Source organism: Sander lucioperca, chromosome 15 (assembly GCF_008315115.2).
Source record: "Sander lucioperca isolate FBNREF2018 chromosome 15, SLUC_FBN_1.2, whole genome shotgun sequence".
Classification (NCBI taxonomy): Eukaryota; Metazoa; Chordata; class Actinopteri; order Perciformes; family Percidae; genus Sander; species Sander lucioperca.
The window spans coordinates 677,465-695,044 of record NC_050187.1 but is presented as its reverse complement, the minus strand read 5'-3'; the positions used below and the strand labels follow the sequence as shown (position 1 = coordinate 695,044).

General features: G+C 38.0%; 1 protein-coding gene across 1 annotated transcript in view; it reads left to right on the top strand.

Moving 5' to 3' along the window:
• The window catches only part of LOC116049923 (synaptic vesicular amine transporter-like), a 38,995-nt gene extending 28,366 nt beyond the window's left edge, over positions 1-10,629 (top strand). Inside the window, exons 13-16 of the mRNA XM_031299968.2 lie at positions 4,770-4,833; positions 4,924-5,043; positions 5,915-6,048; positions 9,909-10,629. Coding sequence (XP_031155828.1) covers positions 4,770-4,833; positions 4,924-5,043; positions 5,915-6,048; positions 9,909-10,016 — 426 coding nt within the window. The 3' untranslated portion in view covers positions 10,017-10,629. The remainder of the gene's footprint in view (positions 1-4,769; positions 4,834-4,923; positions 5,044-5,914; positions 6,049-9,908) is intronic.
• The last annotated feature ends 6,951 nt before the right edge of the window (positions 10,630-17,580 follow it).

The window sequence follows — 17,580 nt, the reverse complement described above, 5'->3', positions numbered from 1 at the left end:
ACGTCATTGGAGCCATACCCTAAACCCAACAGGAAGTCCGCCATTTTGATTTCAAAGTTCGAAATTAGTGCGATTTTGGCCATTTCCACATGTCGTACTTTAACGAACTCCTCCTAGAGATTTCATCCGATCAACTTCAAATTCGGTCTGTACCATCTTAAGACGTTAAAGATGAAAAGTTGTTAAAAGAAAAACTTTTCGTCATAGGGCGTGGCCGTGGCGGGGCGGCCATTTTGTGCGTTTCGCCATCAAAACAGGAAGTGGGTGTAACTTCAGTGTACATTGTCCAATTGGCTTGAAACTTTCCAGGATTCATAAGAGTCCAACCCTGAGGACAAATAAAGGCTGATATTTACTTAAAGTCATAGCGCCCCCTAGTGGCAACAGGAAGTAGGCCTAAAAGTCAAGGTGCTATACTTTAATGAACTCCTCCTAGAGATTTCATCCATCTCAACACCTTAAAGATGAAAAGTTTTTAAAAGAAAAACTTTTCGTCAAACGGTGTGGGCGTGGCGTGGCGGCAGAAGTTGTAACTTGAGTGTACGTTGTCGTATCTGCCCGAAATTTCTCACGATTGACAAGGGTCCAGGTCTGAGGACATCTACAGGCCAATATTTACTTTTGGTCATAGCGCCCCCCGCTGGCAACAGGAAATGCACCTTATATGACAAACATCATCCAATTTACATAAAACTTATGTGTGGTCTACATGTGATACTGAGCTGCCCCCTATACTTTAACCATGCCCACTTACTCAGGCCACTCCCCCTTTCATAACATTTGAACCGTTTAAGGTAGAGTCTTGTGTGAGGTATCATTGAACTCAGCAGAGAGTTCCTTTTTAATTGGTGATGGTTTGACCTGCCCCCTATAATGTAGCCACGCCCCTTTTCACAGCTAATGAACTCTATGACGTAGAGTCTTGTGTGAGATATCACTGAACTCAGCAGGGAGTTCCCTTTTCATTGGTGACAATTTGCAGTGTCTGAGTGCCATGCAAATGCACGGTCACAAGGAGCGGCGTCCGCCAGTAACCCCGACGCGTGCAGAGGCGCGAGGGCCCGTCCATCGCTGCTTGCAGCTTTAATTCATATAAATATTGAGATTCATCAGTCCTGAAATATTTTACATTTTTCAGCCAGTAGAAACACAACAGTAGAACCACTACATGCAGAATGTAAAGCATTATATGTACACTAAGTCTAAAAGGTTTATATTCTCAAAGCCAGGTTAGGATTTTAATGTACAAAAAAGCATAGAGAGGATTGGAACTGTTTTTCTAGGGTAGAAATCATCCAGATTGTCAAGATGATCCAGATTATCCACCTGTTGTATATCTCATGACTCTCCTAATTCATTCATCCCTCATTCTGCCAATGGGAGTCTGAATTCACAGTGATTTCAATGCTAATATCAAAAAGTTCAGCGAGGAAATGCGACGATTCTTTGCATTATGCTACTGCTATGCGGGGATGTTCATGCAAATCCTGGCCCTACGGTCTTACAACATTCACTCATGAATATATCCACGGCAACATCAGTGACTTCCATGCTACAAAGTAACATCTTACCATGCTGTGCGTCCAAAACTGCAGAACTCCGCTCGCTGCAGACTATTGTCACTTCTAAACAACGAAAAACTAAACTTTTTCAAACAGTTAATCATGCATCGGTACTATGGAATCTTAGAACAAAACTGAAAGGAATATTTGGTGGACATATAAACATACGTAGTGTGATATCAAAAACGGAACAATTGGAACATTTACTTTTGGACTCAAATCTTGATTACCTGTGTCTCACAGAGACTTGGCTAACATCCACGACTCCTCTATCCGTGTTTAAAATTCCTGGATATAATGTTTACAGACGGGACAGAGGAAAGGGGAAAGGAGGTGGAGTCCTAATCTACGTGAGAGACAGTATTGATAGTCGTCAAATAGGTTTGGTTTAGCTGAAATACTTAAAAAATATGAAAGAAATGAAACTCTGTTAATGGGTGATCTGAATATAAATTGGCTTGATAAATTAAGAAAGAAAAAACTTAAGGACATTACAAACTCGGTACAAATGACTCAAATGATAAACAAGCCAACTAGACTAACAAAAACATCCCAAACTTTGATTGATCTCATATTTACAAATAAACCAAATAGGGTGACTAAAACATACAATTTAATAACAGGTCTATCAGATCACAACCTTACTTTAGTTGCTAGGAAAATAAATAAATCCAGGTACAGGGATAAACAGCAAATAAATAATCAAAATAAAATTTTCCATATTCCTAAGAGAAATCAAATTGCACTGATGAATGATTTAAAGGAAATAGACTGGGAGTGTAAAGTTGATAGTGGAGGTTGTGAGTATACATGCAATAATATTACTGTAACTTTACAGGAGACCGTTACCAAATATATAGAATTAAAGAGAAACAAAACTAATAAAAAGAAATTGCCATGGTTTGGTAGCTCTCTCTGGGATCTAATGAAGCAGAGAGACCTGGCACTAAAAACCTTTCTTAAATCAAAATTGACTACTGATCAAAATGTATATAAAAGTCTAAGGAACAAGGTTACCACACAGCTTAGAAAAGCCAAGGCAAACTTTTATTTAAATCTGATTAAAGATGCAAAAGGAAATAGTAAACTTCTTTGGAAAAGTATGGATAAATTACTTGGAAAAGAAAAAACAAGCTGTGATCGTGTACAACTTAAAATAAATGGAGTTATTCTAAATGACCATACAGAGGTTGCAACACATCTTAACGATTATTTTTTAGATTCCGTGTGGGACCTGGCAGACACGTTCCCGAATTCAACTTGTGTATATAATTTTAATGGTGGTGAGTCTCTCTTTAAATTATCTCATGTAGAAGAAGGGACAGTTTTAGAAGTAATATCACACTTAAATAATAATAAATCTAAGGACATTTTTGCTATTGATTCTGTGTTTTTAAAAGAGCACAAGGAAATTTTAACTCCAGTGCTAACTAAAGTTATAAATCAGTCTATAAATGAAAGTATTTTTCCTACAGCATTGAAAACAGCTATAGTAAAGCCTATACATAAGTCAGGAGACAAGCGCCAGGTCTCAAATTATAGACCTATAAGCATCCTTCCCACTATCTCCAAAGTCTTTGAAAAAGTTGTTATAGCACAGCTAGTGGAACATCTTGACTACAATGCTGCATTACACCCTCTCCAGTTTGGTTTCAGAAAACGATACTCAACGGAGACAGCATGTTGTTATTTAATAGAGGAAATAAAATCAAGTCGGATAGTGGAGGAGTTGTAGGGGCAGTCTTTCTTGACTTGCGTAAGGCTTTCGATACAGTAAACCATGAACTCCTGATAGATAAATTAACACATTTCTCTATTAGTATAAGTACAATTAAGTGGATTCAATCTTTTCTCAGTGCAAGGCAGCAGTGTGTATTGATAAATAATGTATCATCTCCCTTACGAGCATGCACTATGGGTGTGCCGCAGGGCTCTATATTAGGGCCCTTGTTGTTTTCTCTTTATATTAATGGTTTTCCGTCTGTGTGTAATAATGCTAAAATGTTAATGTATGCTGATGATGCAGTGGTGTATATTCATGGTAAAACTGTTAAGGATGTTGCCCGAAAGTTAACTGAGGAAATGAAAAAGATTTCGATTTGGCTAAAAAACTCATTTAACTTTGAATGTTGACAAAACGGTCTCTATGTTTTTTACAAATCGCCGTAAGCTCTCGTCATGTAAAACTGATTCAAAAATTAGTCAGGAAATAACAAGGGTTGACCAAATTAAATATTTAGGAGTCATTCTTGACCCAAATTTAAATTTCAAAAAACATATTAAAAAGATAACCAACACATTGAAAATTAACATAGCACAATTTGGATATATTAGGAACTCTTTGACCATAGATGAATCTAACTTATATCTAAATGCGATGATAATTCCGCAATTTCGTTATTGCATGACGAGTTGGTCACAGGCATGTAAAACAGCACTAAGACCCCTGGAATCATTGTATAAAAGTTCTCTTAAGGTTCATGATAAGAAATCTCGGCTATTTCACCACTGTCATATTCTTAAAAAACATAGTATATTAAGTTTTGAAAATATTATCATATACTCTAACCTCTGTCTTTTGTTTAAGATAATAAATGGTATTGCAGCACCTCTGGTTAAAAAATGTATCTCACTGAGCTCAGAAATTACATCTCGAGCGATCGGGCGAGTGTAGGATTCCTCAGTGTAAAACAGCATTCGGCAGCTCAGCTTTCTCAAGTGTGGCTATCAGACAGTGGAATAAGTTGCCAACTGAGCTGATAACACATAAATTTTAACATTTTTTCAAATCAGGCCAAAAAATGGCTTCTTTTAAAACAAACATGTTCACATAATGTATAGTAACTGATGTGTATGTGGGAGCATATCTGTAAATGAATGTTGATGAATGAATGACGGGTTTGATCATGTTAATGTTGGTTTTGGTATAAATGTGTTATTAAATTTATTTGTTGACATCAGCCTGCCCAGGGACTACATGTGGAAATTAGCACAAGTGCTACAACCTGGTAAAATGCATCTCTCCTGTCTAAGGTTAATGTATATTGTACATTGTCCCTGTTTTAAAAATAAATAAATGCGAGAAAAAAAAAGCAGCCAGCATCACTCCCAAATGGAAAATATTTGTTGTTTACACTCCAGTAGGAAGGAATAAATTCAAATTAATTAAACATAAATATACATTTTCATAAATCTGTTCTGTTCTAGGTTCCATTTGCCAAAAACATCTATGGTCTGATTGTTCCAAACTTTGGTGTTGGTTTTGCTATTGGTAAGTCATAAATGTAATACTATGCTTATCAAGTACAAGTGTTCCCATGGCTGAGCATGTAAGAGCTGTATCGTCTGTGCTGTGTTACAGGAATGGTGGACTCGTCTATGATGCCTATCATGGGTTACCTGGTGGACCTGCGCCATGTGTCTGTTTATGGAAGTGTGTATGCCATTGCTGATGTGGCTTTCTGCATGGGATTTGCTTTAGGTAAGAAGGAACCATGAAAGCTTAGCAATATTATAGACTATTATGATACCTCTGACTTTGAATTTGAAAAGCAACAGAAAGTGTCCAATCCCTAGAAATCTTTGGCTCATCTTGATGTTGGCCTGACTCATTAGTTATTATTAGGACATGACCATATGTGTTTCCAGCTAATGGTTGTTGTACCTGGTGTCTAGGTTAAAGCAATGTAACCATGACATTAAATAGAATAGGGTGGTTATGCATCTTCTAGCACTAATTTTTGGTTAATGCACAGCAAGTACCGTATGTGTTTCCATGTAACAAATCACAGCATTTAACCTAGAATATTGACTCCAGGTCCATATTACCCCAAATACAACTATCTAATCGCAAAGATTTTAAAATTACATTATTCCATTTGTATATACACAAGGTCAAGGGATACATACACACACACACACACACACACACACACACACACACAGACACACACACACACACGCACACATAGATAAAGGGATATAATAACAATACCACCAGATAAAATAAAAACCAAAATAACAACAAATTAGAAAAAAATAGAACATTTACCTTATAGTTTTTCCTATTATTCTGAGCAGATAAACCTTTTGTTATGCCATTATTATCATGTTATGATATTATTAACATGTCATTACATAACTACCTGTTTTAAATGATTAAATTATTAAATCTCTATTTTTTTTATTGTTGCCAAAACATTACTACATTACTTCCTCTATACCATGTATTTACCCTAAATGAACCTGTTGTTACAAATACTATATGTCTGTAAAAAGTTGCAATGCAAAGTGCTGCTCTAATCGAACAAGCCAAACTAAACGAGTATGTGATCTGTCCCTGATTGATGCAGGTCCATCAATCGGAGGATCCATAGCTGAGAGTATTGGTTTCCCCTGGCTGATGACCATCATTGGAATAGTGGATATTATTTTTGCTCCTCTTTGCATCTTCCTCAGGAGTCCACCCGGACAAGAAGAGAAAATTGTAAGATTCAAAGCACACATAAATACAGTCAATGAAATTCTTTATAAACACAAAGAAATATGGAAGCCCTGGAAGGCAAGGTCAACAAAATGTTATACCTCACAAATCAAAAATGACCCATGAGGACCAACAGGTGCCTCTATAATCAAGGTAGACGGGTTTTGGACGATAACTCCTACATTACACATCGCACATTTAAAAACCTTACATTTCCACTTTTCTTGAATTAAGATGAATTGCATGACATAGGATACGCCCATTTCCCCGTGAAATGTGCAAAACCTACTTTTTCTAACTCTTCCTGTGGTTTTCACCCAATCTGCCTGAAACTTTGCATAAAGCATCTTCAGACATACAACAAAAACAAAAAGTTACCAAAAAAAGTTTGCTCAAAAATGTGCAAATTACCAATAAACAAATCTGGCTAACACTGGCCATTAGGGGGCGCTACAGATATGAAAAGCTTATATTTCATTAAGTGCTCATGCGATTTTTATGAAATTTGGAGTGTATGATCTAGGGCCATTCCTGAGGCCACGCCTACAATGGTGTACTGATTGGTCAAAATGGGCATGGCCTTTTACCCCCCAGAAAAATGCATGAATGCTGTTACAATCGATGTATAAAACAAATGTAAGTAGGAAGTTTGCATTTTCAATTTACTTGCAGCTCACACATTGCAATATTTCCTGACGTTTGACTCGCCGGCGTCGTGCTTTGGGTTCGACTTTCGCGGGCTCCGTGGGTCATCAGGAGGGACTGGCCTGGACAGCTCCGACCCCGTCATTACTGCTTGCAGTTCTAGTTTTACTTGCATTATCTCTAGGTCTGAATGACATGTAGCTCCATAAACAAGCCTTAAAACAGGTGCGTGAAACATCCCAAAGTCCCAAAGTGTATATTCTATACAATAAATGGCATATCCATGTCAAAACTGCAGAAAGACTGTGCTGAAAAACAACCAGTATCCTGTCCACCCATTCTAGACTCATGCACACCTCAAAACTGTACAGAAGGTACCAGCATATTATTTCTAATCATGTCTGCTTTTAAGAAGTTAGAACGGGCCAAATTAAAACATTAAAATAAAAGAACTGTGTGCACGTCACAGGCTGACCTAGGGCATGGGACACTGAAGGACGGACCAATATGGCTCATCTGGTATTAACAGTTTCTTATTCAATTTAAATTTGATTTATATTGTCATAACCTAGGAGGAGTTATCTCAGGACACTTTACAGATAGAGTAGGTCTAGACCACACTATATAATTTACAAACACCCAACAATTTCCACCCAAGAGCAATATAAGCTATGGTGTTCTACTGAAGTAGAGATATTGCATTATTATTTTTTCACCCCAACCCACATTTTAAAAATAAAAATAAATGCAAAAACAGAAATACAGTCTTTTAATAGAAACTATACCAACTATATTTTTCATGGAAAAACGTATAATACTTATTTGTTCAATACCTAATAGGCAGAAGACAATTAAATTGGCTAACCCCATCATTAGACAAGAATTTAACTCTAATTTTGATACTGAACAATTCTGCAAAAACGTGTTCAATAAAAACATTCGCTAAGGTCCAAGGCAAAGGTTTTTTATTTCTACACGATTTGACAATCGCAACTGCAGTATGGTTAAGATTAGCAAAGTCATCACTATGTTGTTGCCATCAGTACACAGCTTTAATAGGTTAGGGGAAAGTCAAATGTAATTTGCCATTTGACACTGGTGTTCATTTAGCACCATTTTGCTCAGTTCCATAACCAGCCAAACCCATTGTTCGTGCAGTGATTTCAGTACTTGTTATTGAGCTTAATTACCTCATTTATTTCATGAGAAAATCATGAAAAATTATACCTCTGTTTTAATAACTGCAGCTAGACACAATCAAGTGACAGTTAACAAGTTTAGATATAAACTACATTTAACTGTTTTACGATGAATACTGAGGTAAATCCCTAATGTTGCACTGTTGGAACTCCTGAGTAAATAATATTGGATTCCAAAGACAATGCAAGAAAAAAGAGCTTCCATGTGGTTTATATGTGTATCTCACACAACACTTGCAAATAACTCTTATGAAGGAGTTGCCAGTTTGTCTGATGTGGATGAAAACATTTCAACATTTCTGTTTATAGTTTTACAGAAACACATATTCTCTCATGTTTTACAGACTTTAGTGACGGGAGAAAAACCATGAATTACCTTACTATCATTGGACATCAATCGGCTGCATGCATAGCTCCATCCTGCCTTCATGTCCATTTGTTCATCTCCATGCAGCATCTGCCATCATCCTCTCTCATTACATTCTGTCTGTATTTACCACCATGTGTTCATCTTCTCTGCCATTTTACCTCCATCAGTACAAATACTGACTCTTTTAAATCTGCCATTTCACAAGTTTTTACTAGGGATGCTCCGATCAGTCGCATCAGGATTGGCCCGATTCAGACCCTATTATGTGAATTGAGTATCGAGCCACATTAAATACTTTATGGGGGCATATCATGAAAAACATACTTTTTCAGTGCTTGTGCGAATACATTTGGATATCTGGAGTGTCTGGATCTGAAAACATGTTATTTAACAAGCCATTCAGATTTGGCAGGTTCATTAGAATAAACCGCCCACATCTGAGTATCTCCACCCACAGCTTGAGAACTACCTTTGCAAAGATGCGCCATATTTTTCTCGCAAGCCAATCAGAGCAGACTGGGCTTTTTCAGGAGGGTGGGGCTTAATGATCCCCAAGTGGAAATTACATTTTTATACTCTGTTGTTTAACAGACAGGCACACATGCACAAACAGGACTAATGTAGAGATGTTAGAGTGAGGGGGCTCAGTGCCTTGCTCAAGGCCACCTCAGCAGTGCCCAGGAGGTGAACTGGCACCTCTCCAGCTACCAGTCCAAAACTTACAAAACCAGCAACCCTTGGGTTCCCAAGTCAAGTCCCTACAATCTGAGCTACTGCTGCTCCTTAAAGACACAGGCGCTAAAACAGAGCACTTCAGACAGAGGGGTACATCCAGACAGACAGTATGAAGGGAACAATGTGTTGCACGTAAATGTGATGATCCGCTCTCTAGGGTTCACTGCATAAAGTGCTGGAATGTAACTAAGTACATTTACAAATTTGAGGTACTTGTACTTTACTTTTCTTTTCATGCCACTTTCTACTTCTACTCCGCTACATTTCAGAGAGAAATATTGTACTTTTTACTCCACTATATTCATCTGTTACACCTTTAGTTACTAGTTACTTTACACATTAAGAATCCTGCACACAAAACACATGTAGTTTATAAAATCTGATGTTTTATTCGGAAGTAAACTAGCCAACAATATAACGGCTACAAGTCCAGCTGAGATGATCAGACCATTAAACACACAACTGGTTGGACACTTTCTACAGTGGGAGGAGAATTCTTTACTTTTAATACTTTAACTACATTTTCATGATGGTACTTACATACATTTACTGAAATAACATTTTCACTGCAGGACTTTAACTTGTAACAGAGTATTTTTTCAGTGGGGTATTATACTTTTATTGAAGTCAAGGATACTTCTTCCACCACTGCCTGCATGTCAGAAAACTTTCTGCGTACTGGTGCTCTGTTTCTCACCCGTATATATATATATATATATATATATATATATATATATATATATATATATATATACATATATATATATATATACATATATCCTTATGGAACATGAACTGAAGTAAGAACAACATGTGGTTCTAGGTTTTACTCCGTAACAAAAAGGTATATCACTCAAGGAACTTTGACACATTTTGTGGCAGAAAAAAACAGTTTCCTACAATTGTCTTTTCAGGCTATTTTGATGGACACCAACTGTTCAATGAAGACAAGGTCCTACTCCACACAGGGGACGTACTACCAGGGTGAAAACATGGATCCAGAATATGACGATTATGATTAACAGGACAGCAGCCATGCAGGTCAACCCTTCAGAGGATCTATTTTGTTGTACAAAAAAGGAACACCGAAGAAAAAAAAAGCAAGATATTTCCATGTGAATGTCCCGCATTCAGTCTTCACTGTTCTGTGTCCTCTTAGCAGTTGTACTGGAGCAAACCAAAGTTGTTCTTGATCTGTGGTTGCGAGTGCATTGTGTGAGAGATATTTTTTTAGCCAACAGCCTTATTCAGTAGAAAGATGTGTCAAAAAGCACTTTAAGGAAGTAGGAGGGTGCTGAGCAACAAGTACGCTTTAGTGGTTTATTTTGGATACAAATCTGTCTTCATTTATTTGTCAGCCATTAAAAGTCTAATTTCTATCTGTAAGTCCATGATGCTGTCTAGAGTATTATTACCAGACCTTGTGCACGTTGGTATTATATTGGGTAATTGTGTGGTATGTCAAGAAACTGTTGTTTGTTAAAGAAAAGTTTGAGGAATGTATTCTAAAACACAATATAGATACATGCTCTCCTCATAAGAACAGAACCTTGCATTATGGCAACTTTAGAGAAAAAGATCATTTAAAGCTGCTGTTCGTACTGTTTTTATTTAATAAATCATTAATACTGTAAATTCTCAAATAGTGGCCTTTATTTACCTCTGTAGCAGGGAGAACCAGGCCGAGAACAGGCTTCTATTAGAGACTGGCTGTATTCCTCCCTTCCTCTGTTCCCCAGACAGTTAATGCAAATTCACCTGCTGCTCTGAGTTTCTCCTCTTAACTGAAATATTGTTTAAATTCACTCATTGATTCTAGACACTTCCACTTTGACATTTTCTAAATTGTTGTTAAGCTACAGCGAATTCAACTCAACACTTGCTGCAGAGTTTTCACAATAAAAGTCTTCCAGCCTTCCTTTTATTGTTGGGCTTTTAATGTGAAGATTTTTCATCAATCTGGTTTCATTGACAGAAGCTAAAAATTGATGTCAGAAAAGTGAAAAGACTGGAATATTATTGGTAAATTGAAACAGTATTTCAGTCATAAAGACTACGTGAGAGCATCATGACTGTTGTACTCATGGAATATTATATATATATAGATTTATAATGTGGGTGTTTAAGGGGGCGGCAGGTAATTCATTCCCTCCTACATGTTGTCTTTTTCTTTTCTTTTTTCTACCCTGCCTTTAAAAGTGACCAGCCTTTATTTGTTCAAACTGGCCACTCTCAGAGCTATTATTTGGGAGTCTATATTGACAACGTTTCATTTCAGGGATTGCTCCGGTGCCACCGGATGTGTGTTACCTTCCTCTTCCTTTGTGTTGGCGTTCTAACCTCTGGTGGATTTGTGAGGACTATGGTTAACTGCTCCTCAGATCTCTGCAGGGTAAATCCAGACAGCTAGCTAGACTATCTGTCCAATCTGAGTTTTCTGTTGCACAACTAAAACTACTTTTGAACGTACACATGTTCCACCAAAACATTTTTCTCTTATCCACAGCACTGTAAGGTTTGGACATGTGAGACTAATAAGAAGGTAAAATAAAGTACAAGTGAATATTTAATACATACCCAGGCCATGCAGAGCTGACTGTATCTGCCAGGCAAGACATGGGACAAGTTAGCAGCAGGTTAGCTAGTAATAACAAAATAACAACACTTTTTAAAAGCCAGGCGTACAGTTTCTGATGATAGAGTGTTCCAAATATGAGAGGCTTTTACAGAAAAGCATTATTGGCTGACAGAGCTGGACCTGTATTCATGCTTTCCCAATGTAGTATGACAGCATGGACCTTTTGTCACACCTAATAACATTTGGCTAATAAACCGTGTCTAATTTACATAAACTGAAAGCTTTCACAAAGTCCTTCACAGTATCTCTATATTTGCTTTACGCCTTTCATCTCTACTTATGCATGTATTTCAGATTTCATATCTGCTAAGCACTTGACACAATGACAGTGCCTCTGTTAAATAGTGTCAGGAAGGAACTTGTTTTGGTGGAACATGTGTACGTTCAAAAGTAGTTTTAGTCGTGCAACAGAAAACTCAGATTGGACAGATAGTCTAGCTAGCTGTCTGGATTTACCCTGCAGAGATCTGAGGAGCAGTTAACCATAGTCCTCACAAATCCACCGGAGGTTAGAACGCCAACACAAAGACAGAGGAAGGGGACGGACATCCGGCCGAAAAGAGGGACATCCGGTGGAATTTCCTTCTGCACTGGAGCAATCTTGGGATATAGACTATATAAAGGTAGATGGTGCATCACAGTTATTAATATAAAGGCTTCTTCTGTTTTGGACTTTCCTGCTCTCCATTCCCTCATAAGTCAGCACTGTCAAGGCTGGTTGCTATTGGTCAATGAAGCTAATTTGTGTCAAAGTTAACAAAAATTGAACTTGAAGCAAAAGATTTGCACATATTCTATTTGTCTCCGTGAAAGGTTCCAATAACTGCAGTGATTCTATTAAATGAATTGTTTTTGCTACAAAATGTAGATGTATTTAGTTCTGCTCTGGCCTTGATAGGGCAGAAAACTGCTTTTGCACTGCTGTTGATTCAAACTCTTGGCCACACGTTAATAAGTGATGTCCTTGCAGGTAATTTAATCAGCTGTCGAAGGGTGAACACCTACTGTGACATTACTAATGGTTCTGCTTCTAGTGGAACAGTTTAGCCCCCAGTGATTCAGGGTTAAATGTTAAGAGTATCCAGTACTGCTTATAGGTCTGACAAATTAGCTCTGAAAAATGTATAGCTTGCTCTGTCATGGATGCAACTGTAGTCAGCTTGAATCCCAACAGTTTGATGGATGAATGGTTTCCAATTGTAACTCAGAGTAACAGAAAAAGAGCCTCTCCTGAAGTATAACACACTTTTCCTCTGTCCATCTGAATGCTTGCTATGTTCCTAATGCTTATGTGTTGCCAAATATAGCTAAATACAGACATAGCTCTTTACAATATAGACCTTTTGCATTTTGACATGTCAACTGCATTACATTGAGATGATCCAGTTCCAGTGGCTCAGTATTGTGCACACTGCTTCACTGCGGCGGATACTCAGAAATACATCGAAAGCAGCGAGCCATGTATTTTCTGTGAGAAAAGCTTCTGCACTGGTTTGTACTAAAATAGAAATATGTTCAAAGTTTAACCTTATTGTCTTTACAGGATTGCACAATAAAATGCTTTGAGTATCCTCTGGGCTCTGCAGGCACCTCACCGATAGCACTGCTGCTCACTAGATAGATACTAGGGCTGGACGATTTGGAAGAAAAAATTGAATTGCGATTTTTCTGCCAAATATTGCGATTACAATTCAATTTGCGATTATTATTTTTTTTAAGTATAGCTAAAGTCCAATATTCACTGTGTAACAGACCCTCCTCCACAGTGCTGTGGAGGAAGGTCTGGCTATGCGAGACTAAAGTGTGAATAAAGATAATGAGCTCAGGGACGTGCATAGACAAGGGAAAAAAAAGGCCAAATAGTTAATAAGTAATTATTTATATGAAATTTACACAAAACGTTAAATATATTAACACAACTCTGACTACCTTACCAATTTATCTTGTTTCCCTTATGCAGTTGTTTAAAAGATTTAATAAATAATCAGTTCCTACAGAGAGTTTTTAGTTTTCATCAGGTTAATCACAAATAGCAAAGGAAACTCTGTCACAATGTTCTCTATGCTACTAGTTTCAATTTTATATTTAGAAGAAGTGACTGCACCAAGGAGAGGGCCATCATTTCACTAAGAATATGTTTATTTTGCTAATGGAAATAAATCATTTTAAATCTTTTGGTGTTATTGGAATAAATAACGCTTCATCTTTTTGAAAAATCTCAACAAAAATCTTCACACTAAACTGAAGAAGGCTGTACATTTTACAGGAAAAAACACTGCACCAATAATCAAACCCTGGTATTATTAGATGAGGAGCCTACGGTATAAATGATGGAGTCACTGTTGAATGCAGGACACTTTTTACATGTCGAGGTCAATTTAGAGATTTTGGTCTCTTTTGCTTCCATGTCTTCTTCTACTCTAATGGAAATAAAACTTACAAAATACACATTTAGATGGTATTTGATTTAGGCTGAATCTATATATTTCTTCTTAATTAATCTACATGTTTGAACCTAATATTTAGACTCTTAACTCTTTAACTGGGGACGTTCTGTGCTGATATGTTTAGTTATTTTGTTGATCCTCTTCACCTTTCTCTCCAGGAAGAAAAAGTGCAGGTGCTCAAGTCCCTTTTGATGTCGTGCACGTGCCTGGTTGAGCTCATCTGGCCACACACATGATAAGATAAGATAAGATAAGATAAGATATGATAAGATAAGATAAGATATGATAAGATATGGTAAGATAAGATCAACCTTATTATCCCGTAGGGAATTTGTCTTGGCCAAGAAGCGCTGACAACAGCTGCGTACAAACACATGCATTAGTTATCAGTCACACAGTTTGTCACAGACAGTACACTACATGACAATATATAACAAGACAAGACAACAATGTACTTGCATGTGCCCTATTATCAAATAAATGACGCATAGAAAGAATGCAAATTGTAATTATAACAGATTAAACATGGTGAGTAAATGACACAGATTACATAGGTTAAAGCTAGCCCAGTGTTATAGTGATGAGGACTGGACTGGTTGCTTGTTCAGTAGTGCTATAGATGTGGGGACAAATGAAAATGTTGCACCTACTGGCTCTATAGCGTCTGCCAGATGGGAGGAGAGTATGTGTGACACTGCTGCTGGATGGCCTGCCACGTGTCTTTGGTATTGTTGGTGTCGAGGTCTCTCTCCAGGCTCTGGGCTGCATCCCATGTCCCTTACTTGATAACTCCTCAGTCCGAGGACTCAACCAGAAGTTATGTTGTCCCTTCTCTGTGAAGGCCGTCTGAAAGCTCTTATTTCTCGAGGAGGGATCTCCGAGGAACTATAAGCAAGGATACAGAGAGCAGCCTTCCTGGAAGCCGTGCAGCTGAAGGAGTTACTAACTCCGCCCAAACAGCAGACAAATTCATGTGACGCTTCAGAGGAAAGGACGTCTCATCCCTCTAAAACACATTTCCTCGTTTCCTCACTCCTCCCATGATTTCCTGCAAGTGGAGGAACCAAGGATGCAATTCAAGGGAAGTGAGATGCACTGAATGTGTCTCAGCTTTGCCTCCATGTTGTCAGCTTTCATTCTGGCTCTGGCGCTGCTCCATGCTTTCATAGTGGAAGCAGCAGTAAACTGCATTTTGATTGACAGCTTGATGGATGGTCCCGCTGGCAGTTAAGGGGGGGCGAAGATGCATCTTCCTATGTGTGTCTGCCCTGAGCCATCATTAATATCATTTTTTCAACTTCATCTGCATATTTTCACAAATATTATGTGATACAAACAATCATAGAACAGTTCGGTCAAAGGTTATATGAGGCCATTGACAGGCGACCAAAGGACACGGCTCTGTGTCATTGTTTAAAATGACAGATCTCTCTGGGTTTGAACATTGTTGGAAACATTTGGGGTCATGTTAGTACACAACTCAACAACATATATTACATAGGTATAGTCATTTTTAGACATTTTAATGTGGATATATTACATATTACATCTTTAAGTAACCATCAGGGTATATTCTGTGTGTATATTTAATGTTCTGACAAAATATAAAAACTAATTGTTTCCAGCACAATTGTGTTCTTGGTGGAGTGGAAAAGCCTCTCATTCATACTAAGGGATTTTTCATAGGCAAGCATGACCATTTCTACCATTATAATTGAATCATATTGTATTCTATGCTCTCTGTCTGTCATATGGGATGACACGTTTACTAAAATACCAATATGGCCTTAGTGGTCACTGTCACACAGCTGATGGCCACTGGTTACCTCCTGTTCTCAGTGATATATACAGCACACACTATATATCCTGCACTAATCCATACAGCCTCTTTCTTCTTAATGTTAAACAGCTATATTGTAGGTATTTATTTCTGTATTTATTGTTTCATATTAATGTTTGATATGTTTATGGACACACCAAGGAAAATTCCTTGTAAGTTACTTGGAAAGAAATCCTTTTCTGATTCTGACAAAATAAATGACAACACAGACTCTTTTCACCAATCATTTTCTCTGTTTGGACCACTGATAAGTAGAAACTGGGAGAGGGTATAAAAAGACAGTATGTTAATCAGCATCTTTTTCTGAAGTATTTGCATAATAATAATGCCTTAAATTGTCGTGCAGGTCTTATAATTTGTACAATAGTTAATGAAACTCCCCTGAATAACGTGACAGTAAAAGGGTGCACAGTGCTAATGGTTTTGACGTGTCTTTTGCAATAATATTTGTTATGTAGTTTAATATTTATCATGGAAAATGTATCTGTCTTTAAATAATCTCAGTGGACAGAGCCAACAATCTTCACAACATCAGACTGAACAAAATCAGCAGCAAGAGCAGCAGCTGCAGAGCTGAGCACCACTGGTGCTACCATAGCACTGCACTACTGCAGTAGTAGTAGTAGTAGTAGTAGTAGTAGTAGTGGTAGTAGTAGTAGTAATAGTAGTAGGCTCTAAGAAATAAATCTGTTAAATAACAGAAAACGTTCTGGCAGCTTATTACCCTGCCCTGTAATTACAAAACGGCAAATTTGTGTGTAGCTACGGTTGAGATACAGAACATTTTCTGTTGGGCCTGTATAAAATTCTCTCATACAAAGCTGCTCAGTTAGTAAAAATCGTCGGTAAAAAGTGTCACAAAGGTCAAAAAGAGTGACAAAAACATTGGGGGGGAAAAACGCCCTAAATGTCGAACATAGCGTCAAACGTGGACTTCTTCAATCTCTCAAACCCTCCGTGGCTGACAGCAGCTGTCAGAGCACAAATTATGCAATACCAAGTGTAAAAAACAAAAATTCAACTATGAATCACTTCGGACAATTTCTGTTATAATATACAGACATAAGACTGTTAATACAATTCAATTCAATTCAATTTTATTTATAGTATCAAATCATAACAAGAGTTATCTCGAGACACTTTACAGATAGAGTAGGTCTAGACCACACTCTATAAAGCCCCAGCAATTCCAATAGTTCCCCCAAGAGCAAGCATTAGCAGTGGCTATTGCGACAGTGGCGAGGAAAAACTCCCTTTTAGGAAGAAACCTCGGCAGACCCAGACTCTTGGTGGGCGGTGTCTGACGGTTGGGGTTATGACGGTACAGGATGTAGCGTGGCACAGCAGAGCATGGGTGGACGCGGTGGACACAGCAGGACGTAGCCGGGCATTGCAGGGAATCGCAGAGCGTAGCAGGGTGTAGCAGGTCCATAGCCACAGCTGCACCCAAGACCCAGGTCTTGGTGTCGCCCTAATCCGAGGCGATGTTCTGGGCGAAGAAGAAACATAAGGACTCTGGGGAGTAAACTCCCCAGAGCTAGGTGAGTAACAAGCACTTCTGAGACAGGATGTGCATAAAAGGAAACAAAAGAAAAGAGTGTGTCATAAGAAGGTACTTCCTCGGCAGTCTAGAATTATAATAGCATAACTAGGAGAGGCAC